Source organism: Leucoraja erinacea, chromosome 29 (assembly GCF_028641065.1).
Source record: "Leucoraja erinacea ecotype New England chromosome 29, Leri_hhj_1, whole genome shotgun sequence".
Classification (NCBI taxonomy): Eukaryota; Metazoa; Chordata; class Chondrichthyes; order Rajiformes; family Rajidae; genus Leucoraja; species Leucoraja erinaceus.
The window spans coordinates 3843047-3870578 of NC_073405.1; the positions used below are offsets into that span (position 1 = coordinate 3843047).

Consider the following 27532-nt stretch of genomic DNA (forward strand, 5'->3'; position numbering starts at 1 on the left):
AAACTGCCGATGCTGATTTACCAAAAAAAAACACAAAGTGCTGGAATAATTCAAACTCCAACACTTTGTATCTTTTTTTTTGTACAAAACAAAGTGAACTGAACGTATTCAAACTCCTCCACACATTTCCTTATGAAGTTGGTAACAACTGTGGCATATTGGTTCAGGTCCATTGCTGAGTCCTTGAATATTGCCCAGACTACCGACTCAAAGCAATACCAAAGTCGTTCTTCTCCTCAGTCCTCACCACTGAGGCTGCATTCTATTCCACCATTTCATAAGATCATCTTTCCTCTCACCTCTAGATACTATTTCAGGGTCTTGGCTCAAAATAAAATACATATTTTGTCTCCACAGATGCTGCTCGGCCTGTTGAGTTCCTCTGGCATTCTGCATTTCTTACCAGAATCCAGCATCTGCAGTCTCTTGTGTCGTTGTACCTCTTTCAGTTTACTTTAGTTTATTTTACTATCATCATGTGTATCTAGGTGCAGTGAATAGATTTTGTTTGCATGCTATCCAGTCAAAGAAAAAACTATCCATGATGACAATCAAGCCATCCACAGTGCGCAGATAAAAATAATAGATACAATATTTAGTGCAAGATAAAGTCTGATTAAAGATAGCACAAAGGCATCCAATAAGGTAGATGGCAGGTCAGGACCGCCCTGCTTCTTGCCAAATCATCATATACTTTGAGTCACAAGCACTCATGAAAAGTTAAGATGTCGAGCAATAGGCCATCTGGCCACTGAAACATGCCCCACCATTCAATATAATCATGGCTGATCTATCCGGGCCTTAACCCCTCCTCTGTGCCAGATGCCCTCAATTTTTTGATCTTTCAAAAATATATCTAAGTTCTTTAGTCTCTATACATCTATTAGTCTCAACCATGAGTATACAACAAATGCCCAAACTCAAACAAAACCCCAAAAATATTAATAAATACATTTGTTAATATCTTTCATTATGGAGAGGATTAGTTAATTGAATTGAATTATTGGCCAAGTATTCATATACAAGGAATTTGCCTTGGTGCTCCGCTCACAAGTGACAACAACGTACAGTGACAGTTAGGAATGACACATAAAACATTAAACACTAATAATAAAACATTATTGAATCAACATATGAATTAAATAAAATACCAGGGCAAAAGGAGGCTACAGGTTTTTGGTAAAACTGTTTTTATGTCTGGCTGTGGCAGCTTTGTCAACTGAATGGAAAAAATCTAATGTTGCAAAATTTAAAAAAAATCTGCTCAGTTACTTTGTCAACCACAAAGAGAGTTCACAAAGGCCACACATTGTGAATGATGAGCTGCAGTCTGTGGAAGGAAGATCACCTGCCCAAAAGCGATGCTGGAACAAATGGCTTGGTGTTCAATGGTTGTGTGTAGTTCTGGTCGTCACATTAGAAGGTAGAGGCTTTGAAGGGCATGCATACAAGATTCACCAGGATGGTGCCTGTGTTAGAAAGTATCAGCTATAAGGAAAGTGTACGAAGGAACTGCAGATGCTGGTTTACACTGAAGAGAGACATAAAATGCTGGAGTAACTCAGCGGGACAAGCAGCATGTCTGGGTAGAAGGAATAGGTGATGTTTCAGGTCGAAACCCTTCTTCAGACTGAAAGTCAGGGGAGAGGGAGACATAAGGGAGACATTAGACATAAGGTGTCAAAACGAGACATCAAAAGAGATGATAATCAAGGAAAATGTATAGATCATTGTTAGCTAGGAAAGGTGATTACATTTTATCTCTGTTTGCTTTGTTGTCATTCTCTCATGAAGGACTGTTGGACTATTGGACTGTTTGCTTTGGAGCATCGGAGGCTGAGGAGAAACGTGATCTAAGTATAGAAAATGGTGGCATAGACAGGGTGGATAATCAGTCTTTTTCCCAGATTAGAAAGGTCAAATATTAGAGGGCGTTACTTTAAGGTAAGAGGGGGAAAGTTTAAAGGAGATTTACGTGGTTGCCAGGGAATAGTGGGTGTCTGGAACATGCTGCCAGGGGAAAAGGTGGAAGCAGATATGATAGGAACTTTTAATAAACATTTACACAGATACATAAAGGGGCAGGACGTTGAGGAATTCAGATCACTTTTAGGCAGAAATCTGCTTTAAATTGGCATGATGGCTGGCACAGGCATTGTAGATGAAAGGACCTGTGCTTGCTCTGTACCATTCCATCTTCTATATATCACACCTTTTGAATTCCCTCAGTTCTCTGGATTTTACTCCCGCTTCACTTCTCTCTGACTCTGTCTTTAAGTTTTATCCCTGGCCATTTTATACCTATCATTGTGAAATTCCCTTTCTACTCCAGAATAAACTGCCCTCAGCGGAGACCTCAGTTATATCCCCATGTCGAGTCGAGGGAGGAGGTATAGCGACAGGTGTTGCATCTCCTTTGCATCGGTTTAGTTGTATGATCAGCCATGATCATATTGAATGGCGGTGCAGGCTCGAAGGGCCGAATGGCCTACTCCTGCACCTATTTTCTATGTTTCTAGTTTCATTCAGATAGATTTCTAAACTCTGATTTAGTTGGCAATATTCTATTTACTTGTGTTTGAAGCTGGGGGGAAGGGGTCTAGCTTTCCCTTAGATTGTGCTAGGTTACCTTACAGATGAGATGCCTCTCTGGTCAAACTTGGGTCAAACGAAGTTATTGGTCTATTAAAATAGGCTTGGATGCCAGACCTATTTTTTGCTTTGATCCGCTGTTCTTCCAGCAGTTTATTTTCTGCTCTGGATACCAGATATGTTTGGCTCTGGCCTGTGGGTGTAGTGTTTGTTCCCCTGGCAGAGGGTTTTAATATAGATCTTTGATATAGAGCAGGGTTGGCCTGGGAGGGGAGGGGAGGGGGGAGATGGCGGCGGAGGCCCGGGACGAGATGGCGGTGCCGGCCCCCGACGCCGTGCTGGAGGTGGGCCAGCGGCTATTCCATGTCAACAGGGCCGCGCTGTCGCGGGCCAGCGACTACTTTCGCGCCTTGTTCTTCGGCGGCACCAGGGATCGGTCGGGGCCTGGGCGCCGCGTCGTGCTGCGAGGCCTGGACGCCGAGGTGTTCGAGCGGCTGCTGGCCTTCGCCCAGGGCGGCCACGTCCTGATCGAGCGGCACAACGCGGCGGCGCTGCTGGAGGCCGCCGACTTCTTGCTGTTGGAGCGGCTCAAGCGTCTGTGCGGCGCCTTCCTGCAGCGCCAGCTCCGCGCCGGCAACTGCCTAGGCTTCTGGGCCTACTCGAGGCGCTTCGCCTGCCCGGGCCTGGAGGCCGCCGCCCGCCGGGTGGCCCACACTCACCTGGCCGCCGTGATGGCCGAGCGGGAGGAGCTGGAGCAGCTCCCCGAGGAGGCTCTGGCCGAGCTGCTGGCCAGCGACGAGCTGTACGTGGGCGCCGAGGACGAGGTGGTCGAGGCCTTGGTGGAGTGGGCGAGCCACGGGCGCGGCCGGGATGCGGCCTTGCCGTCGCTGCTCGGCCTGGTCAGGGCCCCCTTCCTCAGCCTCGCCTTCCTCGACCTCCTCATACAACGGACCAAGGGCGGGGGCAGCGGCGAGGACGACACTTGCGGCCGCCTGCTGAAGATGCTCAGCCGGGCCCTACCCCGCCAATGGACGGCGGCCCAGGGCCTCCCCCAGAGAGGCCGCAGCTACCAGACCCTCTACGTCCTCGGGGGAAGACACGAGCTGGAGCAGCAAGAACTCTTCCAATTCCACCCTAAAACCAACTCATGGCAAGCCTGCTCCCCTCTCCGCCGCAGAAACCTCACCCAGTACGCCGTGGCAGCAGTAGGTAACGCAAAAATATGAAATACTGTATACACATCTCAAATATACTGTATATTCATCTCAAGCCCTTTCTACAGTCAACTATTCACTCCCATGCGTTGGAATTATATTTAAGGTCACAAGTGGTAGGAGCAGAATTAGGCCATTCGGCCCATCACTTCTACTCGGCCATTCAATCTTGGCTGATCTATCTCCTTCCTAAGCCCACTCTCTTGCCTTCTCCCCATAACCCCTGACTGTGGCAAATAATTCCACAGATTCACCACCCTCTCATGACTGAAGTCATTTCCCCATAACCCCTGACACCCATACTAATCAAGAATCTTATCACTGCATTAAAAATGTCCATTGACTTGGCCTGCACAGTGTCTGACTAAAGAAATTCCTCTTAATCTCCTTACTCAAAGAACGTCCTTTCATTCCGAGGTAATTACCTAAATTCTCCCACCAGTGGAAACATCCTCTCCACATTCACTCCATCCAAGCCTTTCGCTATTCTGTACATTTTTTTAAAACTCCAGCGACTACAGGCCCAGTGCTGTCAAACACTCATCATATGTTAACTCAGTTTTATTCCCATTCTGGTTAAATGTAACAGTTTTTGAAACAACCAAGTGCCTTACCAGAGCATTTTTGAGGGCAGTTAAAGAGTCAACCATGCCATTTTGGGTCTGGAGTTGTATATGTGCCAGATACAGAAGGATATCAAGTTTATTTCCTTGAGGACATTAATGAACCAGGGCATGATGATTACAATGTTTAAGAAAGAACTGCAGATGCTGGAAAAATCGAAGGTAGACAAAAATGCTGGAGAAATTCAGCGGGTGAGGCAGCATCTATGGAGTGAATGAATAGGTGACGTTCCGGGTCAAGACCCTTCTTTGGACTGAACTAGACCCTTCTTCGAATTGCAATAATCAGTTATTTTATGCCCACCGTTGCTGAGACTAGATGTTTCTACCATGTCACTTAACTCCAGTTTTGATTTATCAAGTGCATTCAAATCTTCCTGATGGGATTTAAATTTATGTTTCCAGATTGTCATTCCTCTGAAGAAGGGTCTCGACACAAAACGTCACCCATTCCTTCTACCCAGACATGATCCAGCATTTTGTGTCTATCTTCGGTGTAATCAAGCATCTGCAGTTCTTTCCTACACATTTTGTCTGTTATTCCACAGCTCTGTGCCACTAGATCTGGATGGTCCTAGCACTATCCAAATTCTATCCACCAGAGGTCTTGCTATCTGACAGGGATTTTGTAAGAGTTTCCATTACCTCATTGATGATTGAATATAAATAATTGGGGGAGGGTCAATTGGTAGAATTGGATTTGTCCTAATTTGGTATCCAGTTTTCCACTTTGTTGGGTAGACCATAACTGCAGCATAGTATAGCTTGGACAGAGGGTCATAGAGTCATACAGCACGGAAACAGGCCCTTTGGTAATATTCATGCTTGAGCTGATAAGTAAATAATATTCATGCTACCAACTTTTCAGGAATGACCAACTACAACCAGAGAGTTTAGTTTAGTTTAGAGATACAGCACGAAACAGGTCCTTTGGCCCACCGAGTCTGCGCCGACCAGCGATCCCGCACATTAACACTATCCTACACACACAAGGGATAATTTACGCTTGTATTAAGTCAATTAACCTACAAACCTGTACGTCTTTGGAGTGTGGGAGGGAACCGAAGATCTCTGAGAAAATCCACGTGATCACGGGGAGAATGTAAAACTCCGTACAAACAGCACCCATCGTCGGGATCGAACCCGGGTCTGGCGCTGCAATCGCTATAAGGCAACAATGATGCTGCACATTCTTGCCATCAACAGTTGCCGTTGACATCTCCCCACCACCAACATCCTGGAGGTCACCATTAACTGGAAACTTTTTATCAAAGACTATATTTAATAGGACAAATGACGCACCTCTTGATACCTCTTTCCAATATCCACAAGGCACGTCAGGAGCATGATGGAATACTCTTTACTTGACTGAAGCTCCAATAATATTCAAACTTAACATCATCCATAACAAAGCTGCTAACTTGATTGGCATCCCATTATTCATCTCAAAACAGTCACGCTTTTCACTGCTGTACACTGCATCATTATGGCAGTGTATGCCAATTACCAGATGTATTGCCCTAACTTCACTTACTCAAAAACATTCACATCCACCGTCAGACACTGTGAGTATCAATACATCACCATCTGAACGTTCCTTTCTAAGTGACACATAACTCTGCCTCGGAAATATTTGATTCCTTCCTAATTAGTGGGTCAAAACCTTACTTAATAGCACAGTTGAAGTAATTTCATCACAGATACATGAGCAGTTCAAGGTAATAAATCACTGTTAACTGCTTGGGGACATTTTGGGATGGATAATAAATTATGTCATTGAGTGTTATCGCACTTCCTTATAGTATACTTGACTTACATGCTAAATTTCAGATTTCCAGATTGTTTCGTGGCTGAGTTGTGCACAGGACACACAGACATTACATGTTTTAACATATCTTGAGACTTTCTGCATTTAATTTTTTTTTAAGTATCCTAACTCCTTTGCTTTTCCTTCGTTAATTGTCAGCAATTTAGTCAATTGGACATTTGTTTCCACGCTGTACAACTCTCTGACGGTAACTTAACAGATAAATGGTTAACTTATCAGATAAGGTAAGATATCTTATGATACAAATCTGGACAGATCTGAAGACAAATATGTCTTTTAATGAGTCTGAAGAAGCGTCCTGACCCGAAACACCCCATCCTTTTTCTCCAGAGATGTAGCCTGACCTGCTGAGTTACTCCAGCACTTTTTGCCTATAGTGCTTACCTTTATTTGATAAGGATTTTTGTGATGTTAGGATTGTGGCTGAACATGAGACTTTTAATTAAAATGAAGCAGATGCATTTGGTATGGAAAATCTCACAACATATCGTTAAACACAGGTAGGGGAAACCTCCTGCCTATTACCATTTGTCATTCTACCTCGCACAATGAAACAGTATGTTTCTATGTTCAATGGCACTAGATAAAGGGCAACGACTGAGGGACTACAGTACAATACCAAATCTGACCAGGCCATTGAAATCCAGAATCTAAAGCTTGGAGAGTGAAGCAACACAAGCGATAAAACAACGTGGCTTTGTCCTCCCTCATTACAATGCAACTGTGTATGGCAATATTGGCACATTGCATGGTCCTGGTAGAGACAAAAATCCAATTTATATTGGGGCCACAGTTCATTGTCCTTTACAGCATTACCATAGTGATAAATGGGATATATATCCGGCAGCCTAAAACTGGCCATCCATGGACTATTGTGGCCCATCAGCAGCAAAGTAAAACCTCACTACGCACCATAACATGGCCTTGGTTATCCTCCACTCTGTCATCACCATCAAGCCAGGTTTCATCTTGCAGTGAAAGGTAACTGCAGATGCTGGTTTATACCAAAGGCAGACACAAAGTCCTGGAGTAGCTCAGCAGGACAGGCAGCGTCTTTGGAGAAAATGGATAAGCGACATTTCGTATCAAGTCTGAAGAAGGGTCCTGACCCGAAAAGTCTCCTATCCATTTTCTCCAGAGATGTTGCCTGACCTCTGAGGTATTCCAGCATCTTGTGTCTATATCTCAGGTTTCACCTTGGTTCATTGAGAATTCAGGCAGGGAGCAACATCTAACAAACCTAAAACTGTCTTGTGTATTAATGTAAAAGAGCCTGTGCTACTATTTGACGTGCAGCAGTGGAATGGAATGCTGTCTCCAGTATTCTGCTTCACATTTAGGCTTTGTCAATTTTGCATTCTTTGCACACTTTTGTTTTAAAGCCGACATAATCCTGATTTTATTTGCAGTTTAACAGATAAATAAAATGTATTGGAAAATGTAAACTTTGTCCCTTGTGGGTGAAGGATAGTGTTAATGTGTGGGCTTCGCTAGTCGGCGCAGACCCAGTGGGCCGAAGGGTCTGTTTCCGTGCTGTATCTCTAAACTAAACTAAATTCTGAAGAAAGGTTTCGGCCCGAAACGTTGCCCATCTCCTTCGCTCCATAGATGCTGCTGCACCCGCTGAGTTTCTCCGGCATTTTTGTGTACCTTTAAACTAAAACATTGATTGGCGGTTTCTGTGAGATTGATTGCCTTGAATGCATAGACTTTTAATTTTAAGTTTCCCTTCGTGTGATTAAGTTGTTCCCTGAATGTCTCTGCACCAGGGAATTCCATCTTTGTCACGGGCGGATACTTCCGAGACGAGGTGGTGTGGTACTGCGTGGACTGGGTGCTGATTTACAACTGCTGGGAGAACAGCTGGTCGGAAGGACCTTCCATGAAGCAATCCCGCAACTGGCACTGTGCCGTCGGCGCCGGCCAGTACCTCTACGTGCTGGGAGGAAGCACCGACGAGGCGGTGATAGGTGATGTGGAGCGTCTGCCCGTGAGCCACACGGAGTGGGTGGGCATGAGCGGCATGGTTCAGCCTGTGGAGAGGGCAGCGGCGGCCAGCGACGGGGCCAGCATCTACGTGCTGTGCGGACTGGATGAGAACGGAGATGTCTACAGTGGGGTTCAGCGGCTACATGTGGACACAGATGTCTGGGACGTCATCTCCTTTTCGCCACATCCCCGGTACATTCTCAACAGGTTTTGAGGGACATTGGCGGGTGGGATTAGTGTAGATGGGGCATACTGGTCCATGTGGACTACTTGGGCCGAACGGCCTGTTTCCATGTTGCATGACTATATCCCTGGTGGAATTCATTGCCACAGAGGACTATGGAGGCCAAGTCAATGGATATTTTTTAAAGCAGAGATAGATAGATTCTTGATTAGTACGGGTTTATGGGGATATGGCAGGAGAATGGGGTTAAGAGGAAGAGATAGCTGGAAAGGTTACAGAGAAGACTTACAAGGATGTTGCCAGGACTAGGGGGTCTGAGCTGTAGGGAGAGGTTGGGACTCTATTCCTTGGAGTGCAGGAGGATGAGGGGTGATCTTATAGAGGTGTATAAAATCATGAGAGGAATAGATCAGTCTCTAGCACAGAGTAAGTGAATCGAGGACCAGATGGCATAAGTTTAAGGTGAAGGGGAAAAGATTTAATAGGAATCAAAGGGGTAACTTTTTCACACAAAGGGTGGTGGGGTTATGGAACAAGCTGCCAGAGGAGATAGCTGAGGCTGGGACTATCCCAAGATTTAAGAAACAGTTAGACAGGTAAATGGATAGGACCGGTTTGGAGAGATAGGGGCCAAACGCGGGAAGGTGGGACTAGAGTAGCTGGAACATGTTGGCCGGTGTGGGCAAGTTGGGCCGAAGGGTCAGTTTCCACGCTGTCTCACTCTATGACTATGAGATTGCTGTCCACCCTTCCTGAAGTCCAAGTTGAGCCATACCCCTCATGTTCTCTGTCTTTAGTGGTTCTGATTCACTCTCCTCCTCGTCTCCACTTCCATTTCATTCTTTGCCTCTCCAAGCTCATTGGCACCTTCACGAGAAAAAACTTTCTTCTCCCTTTCATTTTTCCACAAACGTAGGCTCAACAATGCTTGCCTATCAATAGCTCTTCAGATGTTTTTTTTTTAAATTTATGCTTCCCTTCTTCATAGTCCTCCAATCCATCACTTTTCACATTGTCTCTCTTCAACCTGTGCATGTTTTACCCAGTCCTCTTTAATGACGTGATTAGGCCTCACCAGAGGTCCTCGCTTCAGCTAATTTGACTCGACAGAGTGCGGAGGTTCGTCCTTCACCTCCACCTGTGTGTCAGCTCCTTTGGCTCTCAGCACAACAAAGGCTGTCTCCAGAATCTCTCTTGCTTCTTACCACTCTTCCCTCTCCCCTCCCATCTCCCGCCCGCTCTTTACATTGGGAAATGCCGATCTGACATGGGCATCCCAGTTTTTCAGTTCCCCATCACTCACTGGAACATACAGCCTTTGTGATTTTGAGCAACCTCTACTCTGATTCTCCTCACAACCTCCAAGAGAAAGGAGGTTGTCTGGGTCACGGAAAATTCCTGGTCATAAGTCATAGGAGTAGAATTAGGCCATTCGGCCCATCAAGTCTACTCCACCATTCAATCATGCCTGACCTATCTCTCCTTCCTAACCGCATTCTCCTGCCTTCTCCCCATAACCCCTGACACCCGTACTAATCTAGACCCGTACTGGTCATGTCGCCTGCTGGTGAAACATCTATGAGCCACTCGTATTCACGTGCTCTCCCTCGATATTTTAGTCCGAACACACTGGTGGTTGTAATTCCTAGCAACAGTGAATTCCCTCACCATCACATGAATTGTGTGACCATCACATGTCCTTGTCTGACTCCTCCATCCACTTGGTGATATCATCTGTCTAGAGACATCTGCCATAATTTCACAGATTACTTACTATTATTCCCAGCCTGTTCTGCTCCATCTGAGATAAGGCAGGTGAAGCTGATTGACTCTGCTGAAATGGCTTAGCAGTTTGTGTCTTATCACATTGCCTTGTCCCGTATTGCCCCCTCCCCCTCCTCTCTCCGTCCCACCATAAATTGTTGTGTCATTGTCCCCATCCCCTCCCTCCCCGTGCACCCGTTTGCTCAGATTGCTACATCAGGTTGCTACAGCTGTAACATTTCCCGCGTGACTCATCAATTCTGTTGTCCAGCCCCCAGCTGCCGACTGACCTCCGGAGCGCCCCCAGGCTTATGACAAACAGCACAGTCATTCCATGCAGGTTGACCTAAAGTCGACCCTATCCCATACCCTATTGCAAAGAGAGATACAAAGCAAAGATTATAGAGCAGATAATCTTTGATACAAAGTGCTGGAGCAACTCAGCGGGCCAAGCAGCATCTATGGAGAACATGAATAGGCGACGTTTCGGATCGGGATCCTTCTTCAGAATGATGCTGCCTGACCCACTGATTTACTCCAGCACTTTGTGGCATAAACCACATCCACATTCTTTGTTTCTACATATTAAAGGTCAAACCAAAAGGGCTGCAACTGCGTATAAGGAGGCTGAGTCTTAAGGACGCCATCTCGAGTAACATTGGACAGACACATAATGCTGGAGTAACCCAGCTGGGACAGGCAGCATCTCTGGAGAGAAGGATTGGGATCGAGAGAAAGGGTCTCGACCTGAGACATCACCCATTCCTTCTCTCCAAAGATGCTGCCTGTCCCAGCAGCTGAGTTACTCCAGCATTTTGTGTCTATCTGAAGTGTAAACCAGCCTCTGCTGTTCCTTCCGACACCACTAACACTCACTGGCTTTTTTCTTTTATCCGTTTTAAGGTACGATCTTTGCGCCACTCTGCTGAACGGTGCATTATATGTAGTGGGAGGTCAGACATTCCGCCTGGACATAGACACGGACGAGTGGACCCCGGTGGACGAGGAGTGCTTGAATCAGAAGTTCTTCAATGGTTGCGCTACTGTTAACGGGAGGACGTTTCTTCTTGGCGAGAGGAAGGGGAATACGACGATCCCTATTATGATTCTTTTCGATCCCTACACGGACACCTGTCAGACGGTGGACACAGCAGTGCCCTGCGCCCTCCCTGTGCGGGGCTGCGTGTCCATCCGAAAGTTCAACACCACGCGAGTATGAGGAAGACACGCGGGCATCATTTAATGCAAGCAGCGCTCAGTATCCTCTAGTATCTTTGACGCTCAGTTAGTTCCCTCACAACACAGTCAGTCGGTCGACACTGGGCTCTCACCTTGCAGCCGGGATTACGATGGGTGGTGCCGGTGCAACAGAATCATGGCTAACACTTTTTTCAATTTTCTATCGAAAGGCACGCGAGACCGACCCAGAAAATCCAGGTAGAAGTTATTAAATATTAGCTCCTATTAGACTGTTCTGTCCACAGGTTCTTCAGTAAGCTACCCGTTGTCCTTGTTCATCCTTGTCTATCTCAACACCCTCTTGGTTGCAATATTCCAGCACCCAGACTCTTGATTGCCGCGTTTCGTAAATTCTAGTTCATCTGAATCTCCGTACTTGTTGCCCCTTGATTGGTAACTTACTGGCCAGCTCCCGCCCGAAAGTAAAATCACCCTGTGTCCACATTCGTCCCTAATATCACAACAACGCCCAACTCCTTAAACCATCGCCATCCTTTGTATCTTTGACTTCTATGCTCTTGCTTCTATCCAAAACCACCTCTTCACTACAATTGGCACTGTGACTTTTACCAGTTAGCCTTCTCCTCGGGAAATACTGTTGAACTACAATCAAAAGGTAGTGGGTATATGGAACAAGCTGCCGGAAGATAAGGTATTTATAATACCATTTGAAAGACATTTGGACAGGTACATGGATAAGAAAGGTTTTGAGGGATATGGGCCAAACACGTGCAGATGGGGCATCTTGATCGGTTGGGGCAAGTTGGGCCAAAGGGTCTGTTTCTGTGCCATGTCACTCTACCTTTAAGATCCTCATTAAAAAATAGATCTATTTTTCTGTCATGAAAGAAGCTTTTGTGTGTCTGGCAAATGAAAGATACTGATCAATATTCAGTATGCTGTGGAAATAATTTGATTCCAGTGGCAATAATATCAGATCAGTATGAATGCGTTTTAATGTGGCTCAGTTTATTCTTGCACATATCTTCATCTGCTTACCCATCCTTATGGGTCAAGGATGATTCCGAGATAGCTGAGGGTGGAACAGTTGACTCCATATAGCTCGATCAAGTGGTGGGTCATAATGTCCCAAGGGATATAATTAGGCCATTCGGCCCATCAAGTCTACTCCGCTATTGCATCATGGCTGATCTGTCCCTCCCAACCCCATTCTCCTGCCTCCTGGAGTAGCAAGGGAAGCAATATATTGACTGGGTTGCAATTTTTTTGGATAGAATGATAAGCACAGCCACTTTCCCCAATGTTGGGGCAAAGTAAATAATAGTATATACATGGGAGGAAGTTACATCTTGCAGTTTATAGTTTACAGGTCCTTGTTCTTTAACTTGGTTGCCTCAATTGTTCTCATTGTAATAGTAACTACACTTTTAGGAATTTCACAGGCATGAAAGATGAACAAAATGTCAGTGCTGGTTCTTCTTGAGCTTTAATCCCAGGATAACATTTTCCAAAGATTAGCTTCAATCAGAACATAATACACTGGAAATAATCAGCATGTACATTACAGACTCGCAACCCAGTCAATTAAGGCAATAGCTATTGTACATACTCAGCTGGCAATTTCTACATTGAAATTCAATGAATGTCAGTCACAATGCAAAAATAATTAAAAATAGATTTATTCAGAACTTACATTATTTCAAAACAAAAACCCAAATTAAACTTCACACGGAGCAGAATCAGGCATTCAGTATGTGATCGGTTTGGACACTTAATCAAGGATGTGCATTTACAGAGTTTAAGAGGGAACTGCAGATGCTGGAGAATCGAAGGTTACACAAAAAAGCTGGAGAAACTCAGCGGGTGCAGCAGCATCTATGGAGCGAAGGAAATAGGCAACGTTTCGGGCTTTCGGCCCGAAACGTTGCCTATTTCCTTCGCTCCATAGATGCTGCTGCACCCGCTGAGTTTCTCCAGCTTTTTTGTGTAACCTGTGCATTTACAGAGACGTGTACACTTGGATGGTGCAACTAAGACTATCATCTGTACAACAAAGTCACTCAGTCTTAGTATGTCTAAAAGGTGCATTAGCAACTTAAAACGCAAAGTGAGAAAGTCAATGGGATGACTTCATCTGTTTTTGTGAGGTCCCATACCCTGCAATGTTTACGGTTACAAAAGCAAATTGAAACACTCCTGCAAAAAATAGTTTTCTACCCTTCAGAATTCAGACTACTCAAGAATTATAAAATTGGTCATATAGTTAACATGTCTTGAATGCTTTACAGTGCAAATCCTTTAGGCCAATTGGCTTTCAGCATAACTCGCTTACACACAGATGTGGTCAAAATTTTAAGTATTTTTCCATCTAAAACTCTCAGATTAGACCAAATCTTTATCATAGGAGGTAAATCCAAGGTTAATCTCATTTACTCGGAGGTCTTGTGCGTTTGGATTTTTTCACCAACAGGAATTGTTGCTGCCCCTATTCAATTCTGAGTAATCTAACATCACTTCAGTCTTAAACTAAAAAAAAAAAAAGCGCTGAAAATCTATATTCCAACAATAACCATTTGTTGAGTTAAATCTTGTTAAAAATATAAACTTGGCTCCAAATGGTCCTACCCAGTGTGAACTGGAGAGTGGAGTGCTCCCTGGTGGTAAAGAAATGTTATAGAATGCATACAAACCTTGAAAGAACAGGGTAGAGGTGGATCTACAAAAATAGATGAAGTACATCCCTTTTTCATTCAAATGTTGCAATAAAAGGCTCACTGCAACAAGAACATAAATTGCAGTACTTGGACCATCTTATACATAAGCTGCTTCAAAGCAACTTGTTGAAACATACAGTAAATGCATAAAATCCAAAATTGGACTCAAATCCATTTTGATATTGTGCCCACAATACTCAACAGAATTTGCAATTCATTGTAGACCAAACAACCACACAAAAGCACACAATACTGCCTCCAAATAAAAACATAAAATGTAATATTAATATTACAAAGATTAAGCACTAACTCAGAAATCACAGTTTGCATTGGGATCTGGATTGCTGTCATACTCTTCCACAATACTCCTTGCAACAGCCTCTGGACTTATGGGTCATGTCACTTTGGGCATCGAGGAACCAATTAAGAACAACGATGGGCGCCAACTTGTATTCACCAAGTCCTAGGGAACTGATGGCAAAACATGCAAGCAGAGAAAACTAGACAGCTCCACAGGTAGATCCAAATGCATTTTGTTTAACGTCAGGTTGCATTTCAATATCAAAGACGATTACCCAAATCCAGTCCAGAATTCTTCAATAACATGAAGGCGATATGTAAATCAATAATAATGCATTAAACAATCCACCCATATCCACATCAAAACACTTGAAATTGAAGATGTGAGATTTGACCAAGAACCATAGTCCTTTGGTGTTTAATTATTGTTTCTATAGTTGAGAGAAAGTGTAGTTTCCTTAATGGGTGAGTGTCAGAACAGGTGGTCGATGGTATAATTGGTGAAAGAACGGATTTTTTTTCAGTAATACTTAGCGCTAAATCCGTCCTTAGATGTATATATCCCCCAGCTACCTAGCTTTGGGCAACCTGTTCCTTTCATTCGATTTGCTTTTCATCCCATTTGTTATTTTATTTAGTACACCATTGTGATTGGGAGATGACATAGATTTTGATTCCATCCTTCCATCCTCTTCAGTCCCATCACTTTCATCAACATCACTCCGTTCATCCTTCTCAACCTTCATCAAACCAAGAAAGAGGATTAATATTTCCAACATTGCAGTCACGTAGGCTATTTAGACTCCCAAGTTATCTTCTCTGCCCTCTGAGCATCTACATCACTGAAAACTGGAAGCTTTCTAGTCTCAGGCCTGGAGAAAAATGGAACTGTTAAAAGTAGAACAGAGAACGACCTTCACTTAACTCTCCTTGTTGAGCACCTATCTAATGGCCATCTCTACCATTTCCTCGCTGGGAAATCCAACATGGAAAATGTACTAAACCAACTGGCTCTTGGAGCTCACATAGGCAAGATCTCCAGTCAGAGAGTACAAGTTCCTTTTCGGAGAACTAGTCAATATTTATTTTTAATTAAATCTCATTATTTGGCTCCCCCGCAATGAAACGGGTGTCAGGAATTCCAAATGAACAATGGTTCAGGTTTCTATTCATTGGTTCATTTCATTTTATTATGCTATAAAAAGAGCCTCATTCAGATACAAGATTAGGAGGATCAGAATTTGATAAGTGGACATCAATTCATAAACAAATGGTGGCAAATGCAAGTCGTTTATTGATAGCCATTTGTGAATCTCGCTCAGGGTTATAAATGGAAGATAGCGCACCAAGGGCATAATCTGAAATTGAGATGATTTACAAAGTGATGGAGGTCTGTCTATAGGAGAGAGAGAAGATAACCAAACAGTCACCATGCAACAACAAAAACAACTCAAAATCATTTATGTTTCCTAAATTTAGAATGAGTTAGCATTTGAGGCATCGGGTTCACAACAGATTCTGGCTCCAATTGCCACCATGATCATTCTCATCGAGGCTTTGCATTAATCAACTATAATATAGCAAAGATCCCATGACATTCAACAAGGAGTGGCAGTTTACTGGGTTCTCCCAGAGCATAGGATTGGATTCCTTTGCCAAACATGGCTGGCCTTCATGCTCAGGCTCCTGGGGAGAGTTCAAGAATCTATTAGGAAACAGGTCATAAAGTACCCACTCTGGTTATGTAAATGTCATGTCCACCTCATAAATATGTCTACCTCATGAGGTGTAAGTTCTTACCTTTCCAGCAAACACAAATTTTACTGCCATTCTTAGGATAAGATAGGCCCAAAATATGTGCAGAACTTGCAGAACCACCAAGAGAAGGTTGAACAAGTAATAACCCAAGAAAGGCTGGAAAACCTCCATGGAGTAGTACAATGTGGTGTACATGACCCTGCAAATGAAAAATAAAATTAATGGTAACAAGCAAAATAATATTTTCCCCATTCATCATCAAAATATCACAGTTTCCCCATTCTTAAACCTAGTATTGAAAATCGTCCATTGGTATATAGCTTGCCTCATCTCAATGCCCGTAGGCTTCTAGATGACAGAACAAGGGAATGGTGTGGCACGTGAAGGTTATTTCAAAGAGCATGTTTATTGAATCTGCAGCGCAATCCAGTGGCTAAATCCAGGACAGATTTGGCTAGTGTTCCAATTCTTCTAAAATCTTACTCCCAAAGTCTGGTGTTGGAAAGACTTCAGGTTAAGGACAAAATTAACCAAAAATAATACGATCACTAGACATAGGAGCAGAATTAGGCCATTGGCCCATTGGATCCCATCGATTTTCCCTATATCCATTCTCCTGCCTTCTCCCCGTAACCTTTGACAACCTTACCAATCAAAAGCCTATCAATCTCCATTTTAAATACACGCAATGACTTGGCCCCCATAGCCATGTGTGGCAATGAATTCCACAGATTCACCACTATGTCAAAATAAATTCCTCATCTCCATGCTAAGGGTACATCTTTTATTCTGAGGTTGTGCTTGTGCCTTCTGGTCCAAGATTCTCCCACAACTGCAAACATCCTCTCCACATACATCAGCAATTATCTTTATTCCCACCTCATAATAGCAATACATTAATTATAAACAGTCACTTAGGTTTATTGACCATTTGCTCATCTGACATCAGTATAGTTGGTGCATATGCAAGACACAAGGAGGGAAAAGTCCCAGAGATCCAATGTTCTTAATTTGCAGGGGACAACAGAAAAATATAAACAATAAGGTTCACACCTTGCTCCGACCAACACAAGGCAGCCACCAAGCTTATCCAGTCTGGATAATTACCAGTAACATGGTGTAGGAAGAAGCTGCAGATGCTGCTTTACACCGAAGATAAACACAAAGTGCTGGAGTAAGGAATTGGTGACGTTTCGGGTAGAGACCCTTCTTCAGTCTGAAGAAGGGTCTCACCCATTCCTTCTCTCCAGACTTGCTGCCTGTCCCACCGAGTTACTATAGCATTTTGTGTCTATCTTCTCAACATGGTCCTCTCAATTAAACTAGTGTCAGTAGCTGTTGTACCATAAAGGCCCATAAGGTGGTATTGCAGAGTTTATAGTCCAGGTTGCTCAGCAGCACCATCCGTGGCATCCGTTTCTGCAGTCCCAACTAATGCTTATTACAAATTGAATATGAGACAGCAGTGAACAGGATTTATTTCTGATTGTTTCGTTTCTGCGAATGAGCCTCTATATTGTAGTGCACCCTTTACATTTAACATGTTTTTTTAATCAGTAGTTTGTTCTACACACAGTCATCTTTTCCAACAACTGAGAGAGAAAAGTAGATTTGCCCCAGAAAGGCAAGGTTGATTTTCCACAGTTATGATCATCCAGTCTTGTGTTTCTCGAGTCATTTATCCTAGTCCCAAGTTAACTTGGAGGTTTATATAATTGTATCCTGGGGACTTATTGCATCCCTCCCAAGGTCACCCCCCCCCCACCCATTGCATCTTCAAAACCCTTTCAGATACAACTTCAAACTGAATGACAAAGCACCAATGGAAAACATATGGAAATGCGTTTCCATGATCAGAAAAAAAATCCCTATGCAGGGGATCCAAAATCTCTCACTTTGGGAATTGCAAAGGGGTTCAGGATTTGGGGTATGCAGGGTAAGCTGGTGTGAGTGGCAGTTTAATGAGGCTTAGTTAAGATGAGCCCCAGATTCAGAAATTCAAAAGGTATTTGATTATATACTTAGGGCCAGAGTAACAAAGTATAGAAACAGGCCCCTTGGCCCAAGTCAATTATGCTGACCAAGATGTCTATCCGAGCAAGTTCCATATACTTGCGTTTGGTACAAATCTCTTTAAACATCTCTTTAAATCCACGCACCTTTCTAAAAGTCTTAAACATTGCAATTGCACCCACCTCTACAACTTAAATGCAAAGTAATTACATGTCTGAACTATGGAGAAAGTGATGGAAGTACAAACATATTCATTCAGTAGTGGCACAGGCATGATGGCCAAAAGCCTCTAATTTCACCTATCCATCCAGTGATTATAAACTCCGAACCCTAATGGACAGTCTCCAATTAGCCCAGTCTGGAAAAGCACTTTTAAACAAAATAGCAATACTCACCATACTGGAAAGATGACAAGTCGTGTTATAATAAATACCAACGCAAAGACCACAAACAGCCCGTCACAGGTCCTTCGCCATCCTGCATAGTTGAACATTTTTGCGCACTGCCAATTTAATAGAGAGGTGATTAATGAAGTAAAATCCATTCTGGAAAAAAACATCCAAATGTGGTTCATTTCAGAAACCTCCCAGAGTACAGGACTGCTAAATATACATTCCAATTAAAGCTTGAAGATCAAAGCCATTGGTCCCAGTTCCCAAGGCAATTACTGTATCACCACACACCATCACTAGCCAAGCCCACCTTCCGATCCCAGAATCAAGACTATTCCATTTTCACCTCCATCACTGCTGGCTTCATTTAAAAAAAAACCCCATCTTAGTTCATATATTGAAGCCCTTATGTATTAGATAACCTTCAGATAAAACTATCCCAAAGCTTTCCTAATCATAAATGAAGATAATTCAAAACATTGCTGTCCATGTCTCAAGCTGTACCATTCCATTCACTTTTTGAACTACATTTGTCCCAGATATAGTTACAGCAACTGTGAATCCTCATTGTGTTCAAATTCCTCCCTCCTCCTCAACCTCCAGAGGTTTCTGCACGGTTCCAATTGTGCCCCGATGCAGAACCTTGTGATCCGCCACACTCATCGATGTGGCCACGTGTTCAGTTGCTTGGTGCTCAAGCTCTAGATGTTCCCCACACCTCTCAGACCACCTTGGTGTACTCTCCCTCAAACCAAGCCATCAGATTCAAATATGCCTCATTCTCAAACTTTGCCTAACGTTGAGAAGTTTTAACAAAGTAATGTCATTTAATGTTGTTTCAAGTCCATCGTGTGGTTGCTTTGTGATTAGGTGATGTGACCTACATCAACCTTTTGATTAGAGCTCAAGACCAAATTCATAATGGGCATCACATCATAGGCTTTTGAAACTTCTCAAGCATGGCATAAATTATAGTGGAGTAGGTTTGTCAGTGGCTTCTTCAATATTATAGAATGGGATTGCATCAGGGTGGAGGATATTAGGGGGGGGCAGTGCAAAGTGAAATGGGAAGGCGAGGAGCAAGGAGTAGTACTCCTCACAAAAAGAGGCCGTGCTATCGCCAAATATCTGTTAGAATTGTAAAGCTGTTAATTCCCCAAGGGTTATCAAGCTCTCTGGTAATATAATCATATGTAGTTTTGAATAAAGATAGACTGGATATTATCGGAAATTAGCATCTTGTCAATTTTCCTCCCCCCCCCCCTTCTTAAAAATCTGAAAAATTTTCAGTTATCATAAAAACAATATCTCCAAGGACACCCCCATTTTCCACTTTCATCCCATTTCTTAATAAATGATTAACATCACTACACAAATACAACTCATTCATCTACAGCTCAACCTCTCAAGTTCAAGAATTTGTGTATGAACCATTGATACTCATCACGTCTGTTCTTCCTCCTTCCACCCACCCACAACGTTTTAACCACTGCAGTCAGCTGACCCTAGTTCCAACCGGTGATCACAGCTAATGCCTTTACTATCCAGTGATGTTTGTTGGGACACTGGATGGCACTCCATTGCCATGCACGATACCCTTGTGCCCATCAGTCATTGTTGATCCCTGCAATTGTCTGACCTTAATCAATAACCTTAATATGGCCCATTCTTAGTCACGTGTGTGACACAAAAAAAAATGAAAGATTGTGGAACACATCTCTTCTAATTCTGAAAGCATTGCAGGTACATTGTTTTGGACTGTATACACGATTCATATTTTTTTTCGGTTTATCAAGTGACATTTTTTACATGTTTTGCTGACAATGTTTGTTCAGTGCCAGAGGTCAAGTAGGACTGGTCACGTGTGTGACATCACACGGAAGCATTTTACAAACTCTGTGAATTTTTAAAAAGCCAGAATGTTCATATCTGTAGCAGGCATTCATTATAGTTCTGTAGGTAGGAACATAAGCAATGAATAAGATTAATCTCTCTCACAAGAATTTTTTTTTTTTTTTTTAACGTATTACTTTATGTGGTGACGTCCGGTCACGTGTGTGACACTTTGGTTCGCTTTCCAAAGAACGGGCCCATATACAGATTGAGTGAACATCCAATGTGGGTAAATAGACAACCTTTGTGGCTGCAGGACTATTTCTGCAGCAGCAGCTCTGCATTAACAACTCACCTCCATTATATAATCGGATGCGTCATGGACCAACATGATAATGGTTCCCACCCGGATGTAATTGGCACTGTAGGAAAAGCCAATGAGAAAGATGGTGGCAACGTGGTGGATCATCTGCTCCTTAAAGTCCTGTAACAGAGGGAAGGGGGGGGGGGGGGGGGGGGGGGGAGGGGGAATGAACAAATCAACTAGAACTTCATGCCGTTTAGATGGAATTGTAATCAGGTTGAAAGAAGCCATTATCTCCATAGATTGGCTCAGATTCCATACATACAAGATTCAAAAAAGAAAATGCTCTACATACTTTGTACGGCTAACATCTCTAGACTGGGTGTTAAAGAAGGAACTGCAGATGCTGGAAAATCGAAGGTACACAAAAAAGCTGGAGAAACTCAGCGGGTGCAGCAGCATCTATGGAGCGAAGGAAATAGGTAACGTTTCGGCCCGAAACGTTGCCCATTTCCTTCGATCCATAGATGCTGCTGCACCCGCTGAGTTTCTCCAGCTTTTTTGTGTACCATCTATAGACAGGGGATGTTTCTTCAATAGGAAATTACAACTTTACAAAACGTGCAACTTTATTTCAATGAAATCCTTGTGGAATGGTTTAAATGCGGATAGAAACCAAAAGGAGAGAACTCCTGTACTGTCGACTGCAGAAGGGTTCAAAATATTTAACCTGCATTTGTGGAGCTCCTAGTCATGGATATTTCAGCATAAAACGTTACACTGGAATGTATGAGGAGATGCAGATGCCACAAAGAATAGTTCAAAGGTGAATCTGAGTCATTGCATTGTGTTGCTACTACATTTCTCTTAGAAACAGACACAGTTTCCTTCATCCTTCCACTCTTTCTGCATTGTTTGGATTTTAAAATCCAATCGTTGTGGATTTTAATCTATCCTATCTCAACTACATTTCCAACCTTGTTTGGGCTTGGACTGCCATGCCAGGTTGCTACATGCACTGAACTAATTTCTTAATTGTATGATGCTGAAACATTCATGTGAACATCACACCCTTCTCTTGAGATTCCATGGTTCTCAAGAGGTCTTGATTTATGGAACTCATCAGGTTAAAGTGAGGTTAAATATTCACTTCCAAAATGTGAAAGATTGACATTATGTTTCCAAACCATAGTGATCTTCACCGCAGAAACAATGGAGAGGAGTTTGGTTCAGTCTACCAAAAAAAACCCCCAAGAAAGATCAGATAATGACACATATATCTGTGGATTCAGAGCCAATCTTTCAGTGTCAGAAATCATATCAGATCTGCAACCAGCTTCATTAATCCACTACTCACACAAGAGGAAACGTGCCGCGCGCAAGGCTCGAGCGATTTCAACTTCTACCGCAGCACCCACCCAACTGTGTCCCATATGCGGGCGAGTCTCCTGGGGCTGTATCGGTCTCACCAGTCACCTCCGGATCCACAAACAAAAACACTGAAGTCATGGTCTTCTTCGACTACAAAGGACGAACATCAACACTCACACAAACACTTCATATTTACATCTCAGAACTTAACCACTGGCTAGCCCCAATGCAAGAACTTATCGGACTTTAAGATTGAATATCTGATGGATTAACTGGTCGCGTACCTTCCTCTTTACATCCAACGAGACTCTTAAGAGCAGAGACCAGTAGAAAGCCATTTCTATCATATAGTACCAATACTGGGAGGGCATCATCACCTGAAACAAAACAGTCATTGTCCAGAGAGTGCAAAATGGGACTAAACTTTGAAACTACAGATTAATAGCAAGAAACAGCTGCCATGATATTTTACATAGCATGTTAAAACACAATACATGGCAAACACTACAAACAATCACAGGGAGAATGGAATTAGCCCATTCTACAACTGGACAGCCAACAGGACCTACAAACATCAAGCTGTTTCTGCATACTGATGTACTGCATTTTATCAACACAAGCTTTTGACCACAGATTGAAACAAGTTGAAAGAACCATTCCAACTCGGCTCCAATTCTAAAACTATTCTAAGGTTTTCCATCCATCATTGCTTTTTACATGAATAACTGTAGTTGAGATTTCGCAAACCAGTTTTCAGTTTGAGTTTAGTTTATTGTCACGTGCACCGAGGTACAGTGAAAAGCTTTCATTGCATGCTAACCTGACAGCAGAAAGGCAATGCATGATTACAATTGAGCCATCCACAGTGTACAGATACAGGATAAAGGGAATGATGTTTAGTGCAAGATAAAGGTATAGTTTCGACCTCACCTGCTCTGGCCATCCCATATTATAAAATATATTTCAAATGCCATGCCCATGCAAAGCAAGAATCTCAGAGGTCTAGTCCAGTAATGGTAATCACTACAATCCTTTTTAGAAATCGGCAAAGAACCCCAGTTCCTTCATTTTTTGTTGTTGATGCCCTTTATGTTTTGTGGTAGAGCATATGCCCCCTGGCTCCAATGTGACATTCAGCCAGAGGGACAAAGTGACAAAGATGGTCAGCAGTGAAATCCAAATGTGGCGACCTTCAGCTTGGTGTTGATTTCACATCATTGCATCAAGGCAAGATATAATCTCTAGAATTAATTAATTAATTAATTAATTAATTTGAGGCTGTGAGTACATACTTGCCGAGGATATCCTTTCCAACACTCCTGTTGATTCCAGAACCAGGGTTTCTGAAAAAACAAGTGGCAATGACTGGCAACTAATTTGATTAGGTGGATGAAACGAGTATTAATAAGTGAACATTGTAAATTCATTAGAATTATTCCTTGTATTATGGGTATAAATTGGTACATTAATTGGTAAATAAAAACTGGTAAAGGGGCGGCATGTTGGCGCAGTGATAGAGCTACTGCCTTACAGCGCCGGAGACCCGCGTTTGATCCCGACTACAGGTGCTGTCTGTACGGAGTCTGAACTTTCTCCCCGTGACCTGCGTGGGTTTTCTCAGAGATCTGTGGTTTCGTCCCACACTCCAAAGACGTACTGGGTTGGCTTGGTATAAATGTAAAAAATTGTCCCTAGTGTTAGTGTGCGGGGAATCGTTGGTCGGTGTGGACTCGGTGGGCCGAAGGGCCGGGGTCACTGCTCTCTCCAATTTAAACTAAAGTAATTGGCTAAACTTCATTTCTTTCATGTAACTAACGCGGACATGCTGGGTTTAACCAACTAATGCAGACTTTTCTTGATTTACCCTCGAGCATCTTTACTATGATGTAGCATGCCCTCTACTATGCTCCCAGCAATTGGATAAATCCTGGAACCTTCAATGTTGTATAATGCTGTTACTTACAGGTTAGCATTGTAAAGATTTGCCCAGAATGCTAGAGAAACACTATCCACACAAGTTCTGCCCCCTTCCTTCCATTTTTGGTTATTTCCTTCAGATTGCACAATGGCAGAGACACATTCTGCCACGTTTTTGAGCAGTTTCTGCCAAACAGCAGTTTGGGAGGATGATGCAAAATAGATCTCAGTTCTGATGGGAACTCCAGCTGGGAGATCTACAACTGAAGCTACCCTTTAGCCCTGCAATATGTTATGAGAAACCATTCATTATTTCCACTTGACCTACCTTTTCTCCCTTTTTGGAAAAAGAAATGCACTAGCTATTTAATTAGGCAAGATCTCTGGGCGGCGCGGCTCTGGCCAGCAGCGGCCTCTGCAGTCTGTCCGCGTTTTTATTATTTTCTGCCTGTGTTTTAATGTAGTTTTGTTATTTTTTGTTGGGGTGTGTGTGTGTGGTAGGTGGGGGGGGGGGTGGGAGGGGGGGGGGGGGGAACTTTTTAAATCTCTCCCTGCACTGGAGACCCGACCTTTTCTCGTCGGGTTTCCATTGTCGTTGAGGCCGTAACGAGGAGCGGCCTCCAACAGGAGGAAGCCGGGGACTCTGGTGCTACTCACCGTCGCCGTCGCGGGGCTGGTCGAGTCCGGAGCGGGTTGCTGCTGCTGCTGCTGCTGCTGCGGAGGCTGCTGCTGCGGGGGCTGCTGCTGGGTCGGGGGCTGCTGCTGCGGGTCTACGGACAGCGACGCCGGGAGCCCGCGGCTCCTCTGGAGAGAGACCGCTTTTCGGGGCTCCTGCAACGGCGAATTCTCCCGCCCGAGTTGCGGGGTCGAAGAGCTCCTGGAGCGGGGCCTAACACCATTGCCCCGCGCGGCTGGAACGGCTGCGGGACTTTACGAGCGCACACCGGGGGCTCTAACACCAAGACCCGGTGTGCGGCCTCGCACCACCCGGCGTGGCTTCAATGGCCGCGGGACAATCGCCATCGCCAGCCGGGGGCTTTGACTTTGACATCGGGGGGGGGGGGGAGAGTGCAGTGGGAGAGATAAGTTTTTTTTGGCCTTCCATCACAGCTATGTGATGGATGTTTATGTAAAATTGTAATTATGTTGTGTCTGGGTCTATTTGTGTGTAATGTATGGCTGCAGAAACGGCATTTCGTTTGGACCTCTAGGGGTCCAAATGATAATTAAATTGAATCTTGACTCTTGACCTAGTTGGACATTTTCCACACAGTAGCATTATAATAGACCAAGTCTAGCATTCTGTACGATACCCCAGTGTGGTGGGATGTCGTAGCTTGCTTGATGCAGGAGTGAGAAAGGCTGCATTTTACCAAGTCCTATAAAGCAGAGAGATGTGGCCTTCATCAATAATCTGCAGAACTGGCGACCTCAGCTAGAGTTGTGTTCAAGAAAGAACTGCAGATGCTGGAAAAATCTAAGGTAGACAAAAATGCTGGAGAAACTCAGCGGGTGAGGCAGCATCTAGGGAGCGAAGGAATAGGTGACATTTCGGGTCGACACCGAAGGGTCGCGACCTGAAACGTCACCTATTCCTTCGCTCCCTAGATGCTGCCTCACCCGCTGAGTTTCTTTCAGCTATGGTTGTAGTAGGATGTAGAGGGGGGGGGGGGAGAAGAGATGAAGAGAGAAAGCAAGGGCTATCTGAAGTTAGAGAAGTCAATGTTCATACCGCTGGGGTGTGAACTATCCATGCAAAATGTGAGGTGCTGTTGCTCCAATTTGCGCTGGTCCTCACTCTGACAGTGGAGGAGGCCCAGGACAGAAAGGCCATATTGGGAATGGGAGGGGGTTATAAAGTGCTGAGCCAACAAGAGGTTAAATTGGGAATGGGAGGGGGAGTTGAAGTGCTGAGCCACCGGGAGACCCACTATTGAAAGCAGAGGTTCTACATGGCAGAGAGTGCAATCATACCCAGCAAGTAGCTTCAGAATGCAGGACACTGCTAGTGGCAGTGCTGTTTGGAAAGGAATGTATATTGGCAATAAAATCTGACTAAACCCATTGTTTAAATTAAGTCTTTGACCATGAAAGATTGCTATATCTGCTGCCAAACAACTAGCAAAGCACTAATTGAAATGCTTCATGAAGTCACACAAAAAAGCTGGAGAAACTCAGCGGGTGCAGCAGCATCTATGGAGCGAAGGAAATAGGCGACGTTTCGGGCCGAAACCCTTCTTCAGTCCGAAACGTTGCCCATTCCTTCGCTCCATAGATGCTGCTGCACCCGCTGAGTTTCTCCCGCTTTTTTGTGTACCTTCCATTTTCCAGCATCTGCAGTTCCTTCTTAAATGCTTCATGAAGTCTTTGACTTCAAGAACTATGGTTTGCCATTTTCTTTGCCAATATCCAGCCGTTTGATTTTTTATTAAACTAGGTGTGGCCATATTCAACAAGCAACATTTTTCAATGTAGAAAATAGACACTAAAATGCAATTATCTATCCATAGCAATTCCACAAGAAAGTGAGGGGGTGGGGGAGACAGTTTCTGGAACTGGGTTTGCATGCCAGATATTTAAAAAGCTGGACCACTTTCCAACAGGTACACAGCTAATGATGCAGCCAAAATAAATAATTGATACTTACATCAAGCAGCACACGAAGCCCATAGATAAAAGCAAGCAGGTAAAATGCAAATCTCCAACTGCAACAGAGAAGAGATGTAGGTGATCCCATCTTGTTCACTAGGTGCTAAAGTCAGTCAAAGTAATTTAACAATTCATTAAAGGTCAATTTATTTTTCAAATGAAAGCATAGAGGTCATTTTTGATAGCCTTGTGAAAGGAAATTTCAAAAGTGTCCTTCAGGGAAGATGTCAAATGAAAAATTATGAGTGACAGACCATATTTTTGGTGCAAGCAGCAACATAAGTATTGGATTGTAATCATGGCAAGATTCTGGTGGGGACTTGTGAAGCTCATAATTGGCAAAGCTATTAGGAATTACCATTCTTTTTGTTTAAACAATAAGTAGTCGGAATGTTTTGGTAATTGCTATTGACGAGACCAGTTTGTGTAAAAAGTGGTGAAGTGCTGTGAATATGACCAAGCTTTGCAGACATTCAGTACAGTGGGATAGATTTTGCATGGCACCAGAAAAAAGCTGGAACAGGAAACAAAAAATCTCTCTCTCCTCTCTCCGCCCCCACTAATATTCAGGCTTTGCATTAAAAAAAAAACCCCAGAAGATTGTAAGAGATCATAGAGAGAAGATTTGTTGTGCTGATAGCATATCAAACCTCAAGCAGATTAGATTGGAGTCAGAGCCATCAGTGCAAAGTCGAAAGCTGATATAAAATAAACTGAACAAAGTAATTGACCTTTCAAGTAATTGGCTCGTCACAGCGAGGATTTAGGGAGCAATTCTCATTTCCTTGAAGAGCCCAAATAAACAATCCTATCGGTGAAGCTGACATTCGGAGGCTGGCTGCCACAGTAATTAAATGAGTATTAAAACTTCTACCCTCGGGGGAATG

At 43.6% G+C, this 27532-nt stretch overlaps 2 protein-coding genes across 4 annotated transcripts in view; one reads left to right on the forward strand and one right to left on the reverse strand.

Annotated features, from left to right (window-relative positions):
* Positions 1-2636: 2636 nt before the first annotated feature.
* On the forward strand, positions 2637-12714 carry LOC129711014 (kelch-like protein 23). Its single transcript, XM_055658359.1, has 3 exons — positions 2637-3801; positions 8027-8438; positions 11098-12714. The coding sequence occupies exons 1-3, from the start codon at positions 2880-2882 to the stop codon at positions 11411-11413; spliced, it is 1650 nt and encodes a 549-aa protein (XP_055514334.1). The 5' UTR covers positions 2637-2879; the 3' UTR covers positions 11414-12714.
* Positions 12715-13074: 360 nt separating this feature from the next.
* The window catches only part of cers4a (ceramide synthase 4a), a 43175-nt gene continuing 28717 nt past the window's right edge, over positions 13075-27532 (reverse strand). For 2 of the 3 annotated variants that reach the window (XM_055658362.1, XM_055658361.1), the window contains exons 5-12: positions 26644-26701; positions 23372-23422; positions 22364-22456; positions 20760-20888; positions 18575-18681; positions 16209-16365; positions 13386-15148; positions 13075-13240 (exon numbers count right to left, since the gene is read on the reverse strand). In XM_055658362.1, coding sequence (XP_055514337.1) covers positions 14978-15148; positions 16209-16365; positions 18575-18681; positions 20760-20888; positions 22364-22456; positions 23372-23422; positions 26644-26701 — 766 coding nt within the window. In that variant the 3' untranslated portion in view covers positions 13075-13240; positions 13386-14977. The remainder of the gene's footprint in view (positions 13241-13385; positions 15149-16208; positions 16366-18574; positions 18682-20759; positions 20889-22363; positions 22457-23371; positions 23423-26643; positions 26702-27532) is intronic. The other variant, XM_055658360.1, reaches the window with a different exon arrangement.